Genomic DNA, 16,118 nt, shown 5'->3' on the forward strand with positions numbered 1-16,118 from the left:
TGGTCCCTTAGAAACCGACCTAAGACACCTTCCTTTCCCCATCACCACCCCTCCATGCCCCTCTTCTTGGCTGCCAGGCTTCAGAAACCATTCTGGGAAATATTTTGGAGGCAATCGCTGGATGCAGTGGGGAGGCGCGGCTGGCACAATAGGAATCTGGGCAGGGTTTGCCTAGGTATTGGCTGGGGAAACTTCGGAGCCCTGGATAGTAATGAAGACAACCTTGGGGACCCAGAACAAGCTAACAGAATGGTGATCAACTTTTCTGAGCTAAAAAGGGGCTCAGGATCTACCACTGGGATAAAATATTTGAAATTGGGACCTTCCAGAAAATCGAGAAAGCAAGGTCACCAGAGAGGCCCTGCAAATGTTCCCTTCTTGTCTAGGTCGGGGGGGACAGGAAAGAAGGCAGAGAAGATGAACAGTTGGTAGGTATTCGGGAAATCCTGGCTCCGTTGTGGCTCCTGGATTTCTCCTGGCTGTTTTGACCACCCTTGGAATGGAAATGGCTTCTTCCCCGCTCTTGATGTTTCTCTCTACGTGGAGGGAGTTATACTAGCAGAACACTACTAGCCCCTCTCCTTTCACACTGAGAAGGAGTGACTTAAACTCTTTGGTGAATTTGGAAGGAGACACCGGGCATGATCATCCCCTTCTCCATCCCTCCAAGTCCACATTCTGCTCTGCCCTTCCCTGCTGTGAGTGTAGGGCAGGAGACCCTGCCTGCCTTGGTCCAGCACTGCCTGTGACTGGGGTCGTCGATAAGGCTGTCCAACTCTGCGGTTTAGTATTAGGTAACCCTCTGGCTTGACGACACCCGTCAGCTTCTCCAATATAAGTTTTGTCATAAATAAATAAAAGTGACAGCTCAGTCTCCCATCTGCTTTACCCTTTGTCTTCTCTCTCTCAGTTGATTCAGAACTTGGGATGGGAAGTGAGGTGCTATTTATTGGACCCCTTTAAACCGTGTATAAACCTGTTAAGCCCAGCAGCTTACATCCCAGAAAGAGAAGATAGGGTGCTTTCTGTGAGCAGTCTCAATGATCTGATATTCCCGAAATCCCTTGAGGCCTTGGCGGAACATTCTACACACTCGGTTCATCATAATGATATCCATGGTGAGCTGGTACAGCCCCTGTGGAAACAAAACAAACAAGATCTGTGGAAACCATCTGTTTTCAACAGTCAACAGCAGGCTGGATAGTGCTGAACAAGGTGAAATGTAATAGGATTAAATGCAGTGTTGTTGCTGGAACCACAGTTACATCTTTAGGAAGTTTTCAAGCCTGTTGAAATCATATTGGTAGCTTGAAATTGGCCATGGTGGGAGTATTTATGCCACAGAAACTGGCAACTACTACAAACGGGGGCATCTCCCTCCCCAGGAGCCTGTTAAAACATTCACCAGCACAGCTTTAGTTAACTGTCAAGTCCTTCACTTCAGTCCAGAAAATAATGTGCACAAGTAAAGGCACGCAGTGAGGGGTGATGTGAAGAGCCTGCATAATGGAATCAGATGCATCTGAGGGAAGAATGGTCAGAGAGATGCAACAATGCTGGCTTTGAAGGCAGAGAAAGGGCCATGAGCCAAGGAATGTGGGTGGTCTGTAGAAGATAGAAAGTCAAGGAAATGAATTCTTCCCTCCACCCTCGAGAAAGGAACACAGCCCTGCTAACACCTGGATTTTAACCCATGTCAGACTTCTAGCCTCCAGAAGATAATGTGTGTTTGTTTGTTTGTTTGTTTTAATTTCTTTATTTTTTGGCTGCACCGTGCAGCATGCAGGATATTAATTCCCCAACCAGGGATCGAACCCGTGCCCCCTGCACTGGAAGCACGGAGTCTTAACCACTGGACCACCAGGGAAGTCCCAATGTGTGTTGTCTTAAGCCACTAAATTGTGGTACAGCAGTCAAAAGAAAACTAATATAACACCTAATCCAAGATAAGCCATCCTATCTTTTCCCTGGGAATTTGGAATTGGAGCTGAGAACAAATCAGCCTCTCCATCCCAATATGAATTGAGGAGTAAGGGCAGTCACCCTCTACCTGCCAAGTAAATATAAGGGACAGGGAAACAAGTTCAACACCAAAGAGACAAATCCAGAATGTAAAACAATCTACAAGTCATCTAACCCAGTTTCTTCAAAAAGTCAGTTGCAAGGGCTTCCCTGGTGGCGCAGTGGTTAGGAATCCGCCTGCCAACGCAGGGGACACAGGTTCGAGCCCTGGTCCGGGAAGATCCCACATGCCGCGGAGCAACTAAGCCCGTGCGCCACAACTACTGAGCCTGCGCTCTAGAGCCCGCGTGCCACAACTACTGAAGCCCGCGCGCCTAGAGCCCGTGCTCCGCCACAAGAGAAGCCATGGCAATGAGAAGCCCGCGCACTGCAACGAAGAGTAGCCCCCACTCGCTGCAACTAGAGAAAGCCTGCGCACAGCAACGAAGACCCAACCCTGCCAAAAATAAATAAGAATTAAATAAATTTATATTAGGAAAAGGTCAGTTGCATGAGGAAAAAAACAAAGTGAGGGGGCTGTTCTAGATTAATACTCAAGAGACATACAAACAGGGCTTCCCTGGTGGCGCAGTGGTTGAGAATACACCTGCCAATGCAGGGGACATGGGTTTGAGCCCTGATCCGGGAAGATCCCACACGCCGCGGAGCAATTAAACCCGTGCACCACAACTACTGAGTCTGCGCACCTAGAGCCCGTGCTCTACAAGAGAAGCCACCACAACCAGAAGCCCACGCACCACAACGAAGAGTAGCCCTCGCTTGCCGCAACTAGAGAAAGCCCACGCACAGCAACAAAGACCCAATACAGCCAAATAAATAAATTAATTAAATAAATTTATTTTTAAAAAAGACAGACATACAAACAAATGCAAAATATGAACCTTGATTGGCTCCTGGTTCATAATAACAAGCTGTAAAAGACGTTTTAGGGACAAATAAGAAAAATACATCCGGTAGAGTCACGGGACTGGACATGGCACTAGAGTATGTGTCAATGGGGGTAAAACTCACATAATTTTGAGTGGAAAAAAGGTGAAATGAGATGCCATTTATGATACCATTTTTTAAAATGTGCCGCATAGTGCAGGTTCTTATGGCTACACACAGATATAATAAAAATTTTAAAACATAGACAGGAAGGGAATATATCGATCTCAGGAAAGTGGTTGCCAGTGAGGAGAAAGGGAGTGAGATGGTGAGGCACTTTCCTGTAACTATAATATTTTTTAAAAATTATATATCTAAAGGAAATATGGGGGAAAGCTTTAGTAATAAAATTAATATTTATTGAATACAATTTGCCATTGTCAGGCTCTATTCTAAGCCTATTATATGTATTGACTTATTTAATCCTCAATAATAAATCAATGCAGTAGGTACTGCTACCATCACCCTTTCCAGAAGAGAAAACAGGCACAGCAAATCAAGTAACTTGCCTAATACTAATATTAGCCACATGACTAATAGGTGATAGGGATTTAAACCCAGGAAGTCTGGCTCCAGAGTCCATAAGTTTAACCTATTACTCTACCCTGATGCTGGGCCTCATTCTCTCTGACTCTCCTAATAGCAAGAAGGGTGAGTACAGAGCAGTTCTCAGGGGCTCAAAGTGTAGCCAATGCCAAGGGCAGAGTAGGCTACAGGGCAGGGGTCAGAATTCAGTCTTTCCTTTGTGACTCCAAAAGGTACAGGGTGGCCATGTTTATCCGAGGCCGCCTCCTACACCTGCCTCTCCTTTCCTCATAGTACCTGTTTGTTCAGTCTTCCACTGTTCCCTCCGGGGGCCCTTGACACTCCTCACCAATTCCTTCTTCAGGATCTGCCAGGAACGGGACACCATGTATCTCTTCATGGTTCCTGAGTTGGCAAATGGCACAACAGCCCCTTTGCTTTTCAAGGGTAGGACCACAAGTCTTTCCCCAAGAATCCAGTTATACTAGAAACAAAGTTTCCCTCAGTGGCAAGGTGAGAGCTTCTCTCCATTCCTCATCCCCAACCAACAGTGGCTGGAAGCCTCGTTCTAAAGAATCTATTCTCAGAACCTCCTTATGTCACACTGGAAGCGTCTGGAAGGAAGAGAGGGCGGTGGGAAGTAACTGGAATCTGGGAATCTAACATTCAGTGCACACTCATAGGTATTATCTTAGTTAATCCTCACAACTATTGTAAGGTGAGGGACTTCACACCCACTCTCTGCATGAGGCTAAGGCTCAAAGTAGCTAAATGACTGCCAGAGTCACAGGGCCAGCTTAAAGAAAGTAGGAGGCTTCTGGGCTTGGCGTGGGGACATCCGAAACCTCAGCCTGGGGACCACTCTGAGGCTTAGAAATTGGAGATGACCCTGGAGTGTAGGTGCCTGGCACTATCCTATAAATCTTGTTAAACCAGCAAATCAGGAACACTCAGCAAACTGGAAGTCCTCAACCAAATGGGGTGCCAAGGGTTAAAAGGTACTCGGTGACTGGAACTCAATGACTCTGAGGTCCTCCCAAAAGTGAAGCATATAGGTTATAAAGTACTTTTTTCTCCTAGACCAAAGATGGCAGCTGATAATCCCAACTTGCTCTTGTACTAGAATCCTCAGTGAAAAACTGTGATTTCAAGTTACCGCCTGATGTGCCATTCTTATCCAAGCTAAGCCCCCCACAAACTGATAGCCAAACGGAAGGGTACTGAATACAGTGAGGACAGCTGGACAGCTGGGAAGAAATACTCAGGCTCTAAATTACTAAATTCAAAGGCCGCCACTCCTGGGGTGAGACACTAATCACTTACAGAGGTGAGAAGAGATAGAACTGGTTTTTCCCCCTCACCTGGAGAAAAGATGTAAAGAACTCAGGAAGAAACAGAGGAAGAAAACGTTTCAGAAAAAGAGAGAAAGAGAGAGAAGCAGTGTGGAGTTTTTGCCTCCCCAACCCCAGACCTAGTCTTGAGGAAGAAAATATAAGAAGGTCCTCTACAAATGTTTAGAGGGTTTCAGAGAGAAACGACTACTGGACGTGGGGAAAGCAAAAGAGACAGTAGGAGGTAGATATGGACAGGGGGGTGTCCCATCAGTCCCCATGGAGAGGACCAGGCTAACGAGGGGCATTAGAGGATGCCGGTAGGTAGAACCAAAAACCTGATGGAACCTCAAAAGTAGACACTCCCAACTTCATGTGTTGCCAGCTGTGGTCGTCTCACTAGAATAAAGCTATAAAGATACATGAAGAAAGGGCAGGGCCTGTTCAGGGAGCATGAGACGTGGCTGGAAAGTGAGACGCCTAGGAGGTATGGCAGGAAGTGGGGTTAAACTGGCAGAGGCCACGAACCAGCCACCCATGGGCCAAAGTGAGCTTGCAGACTGCTTTATTTGACCCACATGGTGTTTTGGTTAAAATATTGTGAAAACTTAACTTCCTTATCTTTAGTTGCGCAATGGGCTCTCCAATTCACCAAAGTCCTCACCTCACACAACTGTGTTACCTGTGAGCATGTTACCTATTTGCAACCCCTGGTATAGGATCTATATGGCCTCTTTCAGGTCTAAAATCCTCTGACTATAATCAGGGGTTGCAAAATGGCAGTCTACAGGCCATGTCTAGCCTGCTGGCAAGTTTTGACAGAGTTTGCAAAAATTTTTGAATTAGTTGTCAACACTTAAATACTGGGATTTTATGAGTCATTTTCTAGGAAAAGATAATTTACCAAAGTGACCCAAACAGACAACATCTAATAGACTAATTTTCATAGGAGAAATAGAGAAAGTTGTAAAAAAGCTTTCTCACCACCACTACCACCAAAAAAAGAAAAGAGTACCAGGTCCTGAAGTTTTCACAGGCAATGTCCGATAATCCTGATGTTTCTTAAACTGTTCCAGAGCATAAAAAGAAGGAAAACTGGGCTTCCCTGGTGGCGCAGTGGTTGAGAGTCCGCCTGCCGATGCAGGGGACACGGGTTCGTGCCCCGGTCCGGGAGGATCCCACATGCCGTGGAGCGGCTGGGCCCGTGAGCCATGGCCGCTGAGCCTGCGCGTCCGGAGCCTGTGCTCCGCAACGGGAGAGGCCACAACAGTGAGAGGCCTGCGTACCGCAAAAAAAAACAAAAAAACAAAAGAAAAAACAAAAAGAAGGAAAACTATCAAATTCTATTTATTAAGCAAGGAGAATACTGATACTAAAACCTGATAAAGGTAGCATAAAAAGAGAAAGCTAGAGATTCATTTCACTTATGAATATTGTTTTAAAAATCTTAAATAAAATATTAAGCAAATGAAATTCAATAGCACACTTTAAAAGAGCATATCATTCCAGGAATGCAAGGATGGTCAATAGAGAATGCATAAATATAATTTGTTATGTTAGATGACTAAGGAGAAGAATCATCTGCTCTTCGTCATACATTAAAAACAATTTTTGAGAGAGGCACACACATTAACGAACATGTCATTCTTGTCGGCATTTGGGGCTCCAACGGGCTTAGCATGCCTCTGTCAGGGAGGAAGAAATTTTCCTCTTCTGTACCCTTTTAGGTTCTTCTGGCTGGTCTAAGAATTAAATTTGACATGAGACAGATTAACAGGAGAAAATCAAACAAAAGTTTAATAACATGTATACTTGGGAGAGACCTGGGAAAACTGAGTAATTTGCCAAAATGGCCAAAATCCTCACCTTAAATTTCAGCTTCTTCAGATAAAAACGAAAGAGGATGTTGGGGGTCGTGGCTTGGGACTTCAAAGGAGAGGAAGGCAATTTTACACGGAGATAGAAAAAAAACAAATATTTGGTAAACAAATGTTTCCTGGGTCATGCAGAGACAATGGGACACACGACGGACTCTGATCACTAAGGTCCTGCACGTTTCCCCTACCACACTCAGCTCATATTCTCTGCAGGTATCTCTGGCATTAGCTCTATTCCAGGCCCTTAATCTAAATTCTCTAGGCAGCTAAGGGGGAGGTAAAAAGAGAGACTTCCTGAGGTTTCTGTTTCTTAAAAATAATCAGGTTAAATTAATCTGAATGCCAAAGAGACACATTTTGGGGTGGGAAATTTTGCTCCCCTACCCCTCAGGGCTGTCCCATCGGTTGAGGGCTGCTCCTAAAGGCATTCACTCGCCAGCATTTCTGGGCTGAGCAATCCAGTGGCAGAACAAGCCCTCTGGCAAAGGTGTTCAGAGTAGGAACCCATCGTGTCAATGAAGAAACGGCAAGTGCCGAGAAGACACAGAGGGTTCAAGTCAATAGAGAAGGCCTGGGACTGAGGTCTCAGGGGAAGAGAGCTGGCAGCACTCTGAGTCCTCCAGAGAAGGTCATGCACCTTGAAGGTAGAACCCACAACACCTTCTGTTGAACAATGAGACTGTGATGTAAGGGCTGGCTCTGGGAGCCTCCCTGGTACCACTGGCACCAAGGAGAAGCAGCGCATGGACCAGGGAAACACACAGACATGCCATCTTTGCAACGCTGCAGCTGCCAAGCTCCATCTGCCGGGAAGAGGAAAAAACTAAAACAATTCACTTACACAAAACCCTTGTCCTAAGGAGCTTCGCTAATGACCTTAAAGGACTTCCTGTCAGCCTGGAATTCTACTCTAGTCCCCTCTCCATGCACAACTCCAACAAATAGCTCGACCAGGAAAAACTCACTTCACTTGAAGGGGAGTTATGGTAAAAAAATAAATAGCACCAGACTTATATAAATATATTACAGAAAAGTGGGAGGGGGGAGGCAGGGAACAAGGAAAACAAATGTTAGATAAAAGGCACTGACCAAAAAAAAAAAAATTAACATGAAACAGATGATAATCATGAACAACAAAGGACTCAAAGGGCTTAATGAATTTTAAAGCAAGAGATCAAAGCAAGGATGCTATAGTTCAAGGAAGAGATGATGAAGCAACTGGAGGAGATGGCACTGGCAGAGCTCAGGAAAGAAAGTATAAAAAAAAAAAAAAAACCTCAGAAGTGAAGGTAATTTCAAAAACATCAACAAGGAAGCGAGCCTTGCTGAGTACAGAGGATAAGATTGCAAAAAGCAAGTGAAGGAGCTGGAAATGAACAATTAAAAGGGAACCAAGAAATAATATAGCTAACAAGTATGGAGACACAGAGGGCAAGAAAGTGGGAGGGTTAAGCACATGGGTTTCTTCAACTTTTATAGCTGTAAATCTTAAGATACCTTTTAAATCTGATAAACCTAGAAACAGATGTCTAAGCACATTTAAAGATATAAAGGGAACTAACAATAATAATTAAAACTGGATAGGAAAGGATGAAGAAAAGCAGAAGTATAACAATTATTTTTTTTTTAAAGGTCAGTGTGAACTTTCTAATTTATTTTATTTATTTATTTACTTGTTTATTTATTTTGGCTGCACTGGGTCTTCGTTTCTGTGCGAGGGCCTTCTCTAGTTGCGGCAAGCGGGGGCTACTCTTCGCTGCGGTGCACAGGCTTCTCATTGCGGTGGCTTCTCTTGTGGAAGGCGGGCTCTAGCGCACTCAGGCTTCAGTAGTTGTGACGTGCCGGCTCAGTAGTTGCGGCACACAGGCTTAGCTGCTCCGCGGCATGTGGGATCTTCCCGGACAAGGGATTGAACCCGTGTCCCCGGCATTGGCGGGCAGATTCTTAACCACTGCACCGCCAGGGAAGTCCCAATTACTCCTTTTTTGACTTTTGAATTTTGTGCTATCTATCTGTCTATCTATATGTATATACATCTCACCTATTCAAATGACTGAATCAGTTTTTAAGTAATAAAACAAAATCAGTGCGGTACAATAAGGAACACAGAGCTACTGGTAGAGCACCACAGTAAAAACAGGTTCATTGAAACTGGGAACTAGGAGGGTTGCAAGTGAATAGAAATCAGTGAAAGGAGAAAAAGGCAAAAAGATGATGAAGTCTCTAGGCTACTGAATTTACACTGGTTTATCAAGAATGAGACTTACTAATAATAAGTTAGTTACAAACATAATTACATACAGAGGGTTAGATTGACCACCCTAGACCAGTTATCTTCTTCAGCTCATCAAAACATCAAAAGATAAAACAGACCTTCATCCCAAGATCAAACATATATGATAAAAAAGGTTATCAAAAAGAAGTTAATAGTCAGTAGAGAGACCAGAGCAAGCCTCTTAGACTTCATAATAAAAAATTAAACACACACACACATACACACACACAAATGGAATAGCCTGGGGCTTTTATCCAAACCACCTCATTAGCAAGAGGAACCTGCTTCCTCTTCACCATGAGCACAGCTGGCCCCCTGGAATGATGTATGCAGTATGTGGTGTGTGTAAATGAATTAGAGGATTACTAAATCTGTTGAAAATCTGAACTTCTTGATCACTGGTAACTTATCTTAAAATTTTCTATTTAACATCTCACATTTTAAAAAATAATGCAAAATAACAAGTGTTGGCAAGGATGAGGAGAAATTGGAACCCGTGTGCATTGTTGGTGGGGATGTAAAATGGTGGAGCTGCTGTGGAAAACATAAGGTGGTTCCTCAAAAAATTAAACATAGAATTACCATATGATCCAGCAATTCCACTTCTGGGTATGTAAGAAGATAGGGTAGGGGGTCCCCAGAGAAAGAGAACCAGGCATGGCTTTCTTGACATAAGAGACGTCATTTTTTTTTTTAACATCTTTATTGGAGTATAATTGCTTTACAATGGTGTGTTAGTTTCTGCTTTACAACAAAGTGAATCAGTTATACAGATACATATGTTCCCATATCTCTTCCCTCTTGCGAAGAGACGTCATTTTTGACCTAAGACATTTTGTGATCTAAGCCTGGCCACAGGCTTGTCCTTGAACAGGTCTCAGTATTAGGCACAAGATGTAACAATAGCAAAGATTATAAATCAGTTGTAAAGATTCCCAATTCTGTTTCAGTGGTAAAGATTGGCCTGAAACGCTCTACCATTACATCAACTAGAACCTGAGGGATGATGATGTTGACCTTTTCTGACCCTCGTGACTTCAATCAACTAAAGCTTGGACTCTGTTGACCACCCAAACCCCTTCATGAATATGCATGTGCCCTTGGTTTAAAACTTGCCCAATTTTGCTGTTTGGGGAGACACTGCTTTGGGAAAGATCCCCAGTGGTCTCCTTACTTACTGTAAGTAATAATAAATCCTTCCTTCTCCAGATTTTTGGCTTGGTTGTATCTTTTGGCTCAATACGCACCAAGAGGCGAACCAGTTTTTCGGGTAACAAGTATATACTCAAAGGAATTGACAGCAGGGACTCAAAAGAGATTTCTGTACACCATGGTCCACAGCAGCTTTATAAACAATAGTCAAAAGGGAGAAACAGGGACTTCCCTGGTGGCACAGTGGTTAAGAATCCACCTGCCAATGCAGGGGACACGGGTTCGAGCCCTGGTCCAGGAAGATCCCACATGCCGCGGAGCAGCTAAGCCCGTGTGCCACAGCTACTGAGCCTGAGCTCTAGAGCCCCTGAGCCATAACTACTGAAGCCCGTGCACCTAGAGCCCGTGCTCCACAACAAAAGAAGCCACCGCAATGAGAAGCCCGCGCGCCGCAACAAAGAGTACCCCTCGCTCACCGCAACTAGAGAAAAGCCCAGGCTCAGCAACGACGACCCAATGCAGCCAAAAATAAATAAATAAATAAATTTATTTATTAAAAAAAAAACAAAAACGAAAGGGAGAAACAACCCAAATGTCCATTGACAAATGAATAGATAAACAAACAAAATGTGCCATATATATGGTGGAAAATTGGCCTTAAAAAGGAAGGAAATTCTGATACATGCTACAATGTGGATAGACCTTGAAAATATTAACTAAAATAAGACACAAAAGCACAAATATTGTATGAGGTACCTACAAGAGTCAAATTCACAGAGACAGTAGAATGGTGGTTACCAGGGGCTGGAAGGAGGCAGGAATGGGGAGTCATTGTTTAATGGGTTCAGAGCTTCAGTTGGAGAAGATAAAAATGTGCTGGAGATGAATGGTAGTGACAGTTACAGGACAATGTGAATGTACTTAATGTCACTGAACTGTACACTTAAAGACGGTTAAAATGGTAAATTGTTTTTGTGTATTTTACCACAATTGTTTCTTAAGTTTAAAAAAAAATGTATGTTGCTGAGACAGGAGGGAAGGGGGCAGGGCACAACCTTGAAAAGAATGACATAGCTGTTGAGGATACGACAAAAACTGGTTAGAACCAATTAGGCCCAAGATGGCGGAAGATTCAACTTCCACTAGACCTTGAGCCTCATTACACACTCATTGTATTACATTAGTGTATGCTAAATGACACGCCCACAGGCACCATGACAGTTCTAAGGCTAACCATAAAATGCCAAAAAGTGGGCAGTGGCCCAATTCCTGGAAATCCCCACCCCTTCCCCCAAATAGTTGGAATAATCCTCCCATTTGTTAGCCTATGAAATTACCCAGACCATAAAAACTAACCACCCCATATTTCTGGGCCACTCTTACCTTCTGAGATGGCCCACACTCTGTAGAGTGTTTCTCCCAGGGCCGCTCTCGCCTTTTAAGGCGAACCGCATTCTGCCTATGGAATGTGTGTCTCCGCTTTCACTTTACTATGGCTCGCTCTTGAATTCTTTCCCGTGTGAGGCCGAGGACCCTCACTTGGTGGCCTGTCCCAGGAACTCACCCAAGACCTGGGACGTAACCATCCTCTTGTGCCCCGTTTTCCTGCTACATATTTATAAAGGAAGAGGACAGAGGTGGTCTTCTACCCGTCCTCATTTTTCCTTTGATTATAAAAACGCAGCCCACTTAATTCTTGGGGCAGAGCCCTCTTCCCTGCCCACTTGTATCCCTCACAAGCATCCTATATTAATGAATCTACTTCCTGCCTATCACTTTGCCTCTTGTTGAATTCCTTCTGCGCTGAGACGTAAAGAGCATGAGCTTCATTACGTTCTGAGCCCAGGTGTGTGCTTTCAGCTGGGAGACTGTGGGTTCGAGTACCCTCCTAAGCCAGAGATTGTGGGTCAAGTCAAATCTGAGGTGCAACTGGGTTTGAGCTCCATGTAAGGTGTGAGGTTTCGAGGTACGGTTTCATTCCCCTTCCCCCACACTTCCTGAATGATTCTGTCTAGAAGCCATTAGTTGAGGCCAGGCATAGCAGGCATCTGTCTGGGGGTAGAGGGAGGCTGTGGTGGGGTAGCACAAGGTGCTGGAGCCCTGAGCAGGGTGAGGGGACTGGGGTGAGGGCACGCTGGTGGGGGACAGGGTTAGTGTGCAACAACAGGAGACTGGTTACATTCAGGAGGGCTAGTCAAAGAAGATCGTGAGAGCCAGGTTTCTCTCTGTCAAAGAAGGGAATTAAATGTATAGAAAGAGAGGAAACTAGAATAAACCCTGTGGTGTTGGACTGGGGTTGAATGTGTTGGTGTGAACTCATGGATTTCAATATATATAGATAGATGTAGAAATAAACAGATATAAATGTACGTACACTTACCGTATATACACACATATATACCCTCCCTCTGTCCATGAGAGAGCCTAGAAGCAGTGACCGTTCCAACAGCAATGAACAAACCCACTGCCCAAATCTTGGTTTCTAAACACCATTCTCCACTAAAAGAACAAGGGTTTCTTGGAGAAATGACTGAATCCCGAGCTGAGACAGAGGAGGTACAAGATATGCTAGAAAGTAAGAAAATACTCAAAAAACGATGGAGACGTATCAAAAGGACACAGAAGTCAGCCTGGAGGGGCTCCCACTGGTCAAATATGAGATAATTTGAGTATCAGAATAAATAATGAATTCCAGTGGCAACCAAGATGGAGTAATCCCATTACAGCCTCTCTCCCTCATCCGTTACAACTAAAAACTCTGGACAAAATACAAACAGCAACCAACTTAAGAATCTGAAAAGCAAATAATGCCAAGTGGATTTGGGGAGTGAGGGTAGTAAAAATTTGAAGAAACAACCCCAGCGGGGCTGAGTTTCCTGGTTTAATGAAGGACACAAGTTACTAAACAAAATTCAACTGTATTTTTATATACTATCAAACAATTAAAAATCAAAAAATTTTAAACAATACCATTTATAGTAGCACTAAAAACATGAAATACTTAGGTATAACAAAATATTTGCAGGTTCTGGATGTTGAAAATTATAAAACATTGATGTAAGAAGGTAAAGAACATCTAAATAATACCAGACCTGGTACTAGTTCTTTTTTTTTTTTAATTAATTAATTTTATTTATTTTTGGCTGCACTGGATCTTCATTGCTGCATGTGGACTTTTCTCTAGTTGTGGTGAGCGGGGGCTACTCTTCGTTGTGGTGCGCGGGCTTCTCATTGCGGTGGCTTCTCTTGTTGCGGAGCATGGGCTCTAGGCACACGGGCTTCAATAGTTGTGGCACGTGGGCTCTAGGCACACGGGCTTCAATAGTTGTGGCACGCGGGCTCAGCAGTTGTGGCCCACGGGCTCTAGAGCGCAGGCTCAGTAGTTGTGGCGCGTGGGCTTAGTTGCTCCACCGCATGTGGGATCTTCCCGGACCAGGGCTCGAACCCGTGTCCCCTGCATTGGCAGGCGGATTCTTAACCACTGCGCCACCAGGGAAGCCCTGGTACTAGTTCTTTTACATATATTCTCTCATTGACTCTTCAGAGCCATTCTGTGTGGTAGTTATTATCCCCAGGCTCAGAAAGAGTATATGACTTACCTAAGGCCATATTATAAAAGAATTCATAGCAGGTTTATTTGTGATAGCCCCAAATTAGAAATAACTCAAATGTCCTTCAACGGGTGACTGGTTAAACACACCATGGTACATCCACACCATGGATTATGACTCAGCAATAAAAATGAACAAACTATTGATACACACAAAAACCTGGAAGAATCTCCAGGGAATTATTCTGAGTAAAAAAAAAAGCCAATCCCGGGCTTCCCTGGTGGCGCAGTGGTTGAGAGTCCGCCTGCCGATGCAGGGGACACGGGTTCGTGCCCCGGTCTGGGAAGATCCCACATGCCGCGGAGCGCCTGGGCCCGTGAGCCATGGCCGCTGAGCCTGAGCGTCCGGAGCCTGCGCTCCGCAACGGGAGAGGCCACAGCAGTGAGAGGCCCGCATATCGGAAGAAAAAAAAAAAAAAAAAAAGGCCAATCCCCAAAAGTTACATACTAAATGATTCAATTTATACAACATTTTTGAAATGAAAAAAATTAAAGAGATGGAGAATAGATTAGCGTTACCTGCGGCTGGGGATACGGCATATGGGAAAGGAATGGGTGTAATTATAAAGCAGCAGCATGAGGGACCTTTGTGATGATCAAACATTTCTAGGTATTTATGGTGGTATCGTTGTACTATTTACACATGACAAAATTGCATAGGCCTACATACATACACAAATAAGTACATATAAAACTGGTGAAAATGGAATAAACTGTGGATTATATCAAGGTCAGTTCCCTGGTTTTGATATTGTACTATAGTTATGTTACCACTGGGGAAAACTAAGTGAAGTCTGTACTCTTTTTGAAATTTTCTGTGCATCTATGATTATTTCCAAATAAAAAGCTTTAAAAAAAAAAAGTATCTAGGCTTCTGTTCCACAACCCCCAACAGTGTGCCATCAAAAGACAACAAAATCTCTGTCTGAAAGAGTCTGGAAATCATTATTGGAGGTCTCCTTTCACAGGCATGGCCTGCAATCCACTGCTTGTCCTCTTTAACCAACACTTACTGAGTGTCAGCTGGGAGTCAGGCCTTGTGTTGGAAGCTAAGTGATATGAGATGAATGATTTATCATCCATTCCCATGGGAGCTCCCAACCTAGTGCTAATAAAAATGTCTAATATGATAAGAGCACTGGACCAGGAAGTCAAAAGAATTTTGTCCTCCTGGAAACACTTACTAGGCTTTTGATTTTGGACCAATCCTTTGCCTCTTGGTATCTTGATTTCTTAACCTGCAAAATTCAGGAGAATGGAATGCACGTAAATATATATTTTAAACTTAACCTGAGCCCTCCGGATGGGTTCAAGGCTATCTGAAATTACCTGAAATTGTATGCAGAAGTATGTAAGTGCATCCTTCTTCTAGGAAGAGGTATTATTTTTTAAAAAATAGATTTTGGGGGCTTATAACTGAAACTGATTTTGGATTTAATCTCTGAGGTCCCTTCCATTCTAACATTCTACAATTCTAGTAGAACTCTAAGATGTCTCCTTCTATCTCTAATGTTCTGTGATTCCAGCAGGGATGGAAGAAATGGGCTAGAGCTCTAACACTCCTGATTCCCAGTACCACAAGAGTTTGTTCCCTTCTGCAAGAGGGCAAGGATTCAATTTTTCAACATGGAATTCTAGGCTCTTTATGATTTAACCTCTAATTGACCTTCCAACCTCAGCTCTTATCCCTTCCCCAGACCTCACCTCAGCCTGCAGTTTCCACAAAGCTTTGCTCCCATTTACTCTGTGCCTTGGTACAGACAGTGCCTTCTACCTGGAATGCCCCTAACTCCACCCTTTTTCTTCTTGAGTCTAGGCTTAAAGGTCCCCTCCTGAGTGAAGACTTCCAGGGCCCCTCATCCTTACAGCGGGGTTTGGTGGGCTCCCTTAGCCCTGGATACCGACTGCCTATTACCACACAGGAAATAGGACTGTTGGTTCACTCAGGGCAGCAAACGCAACTGCCAAGGGGCCTGGCAGAGGAAGGAAAGGTTTGAAGCTGGTAGGTACGAAAAACTCTAGGCCCCTGTTTTCCCACCTTTGAAAAGAAAATAGGGAAAAATATTGGCTCTAAGGAAAACGACAACCTGAGGGCAATAGTAAATGAACTCTTCTGAATGTTAATGTAACATGAAACAACATTCTATTTCAGAGAACAATAGGGAATGGTGGGTGGGGATTGAGCCTGATTGGAACAGAGTATCTGTCTAAAGGAAGGAGACTCAGCTCCAGCTAACTGTTAACTGGCAGGAATGTGGGTGGGTCCAGTGAAGCCAGCTTGTCCACTTTTTCAAGAAAAACTGGAAATCCAGATTTGCACGTGCAATCTCTCAATTTTTACATATTACTAACTAAAAACATTAAAGACCCATTGTGATGACCTTCAAGGTTTTGAGCCT

The 16,118-nt window shown here is 43.9% G+C and overlaps 1 protein-coding gene across 2 annotated transcripts in view; it reads right to left on the reverse strand.

Annotated features, from left to right (window-relative positions):
- Positions 1–16,118, reverse strand: part of CNBD2 (cyclic nucleotide binding domain containing 2) — a 61,789-nt gene that overhangs the window by 44,196 nt on the left and 1,475 nt on the right. For both annotated transcript variants that reach the window (XM_024128615.3, XM_028498324.2), the window contains exons 2-3: positions 14,904–14,957; positions 998–1,135 (exon numbers count right to left, since the gene is read on the reverse strand). In XM_024128615.3, coding sequence (XP_023984383.1) covers positions 998–1,135; positions 14,904–14,957 — 192 coding nt within the window. The remainder of the gene's footprint in view (positions 1–997; positions 1,136–14,903; positions 14,958–16,118) is intronic.

This window comes from Physeter macrocephalus, chromosome 14, assembly GCF_002837175.3.
Source record: "Physeter macrocephalus isolate SW-GA chromosome 14, ASM283717v5, whole genome shotgun sequence".
Classification (NCBI taxonomy): domain Eukaryota; kingdom Metazoa; phylum Chordata; class Mammalia; order Artiodactyla; family Physeteridae; genus Physeter; species Physeter macrocephalus.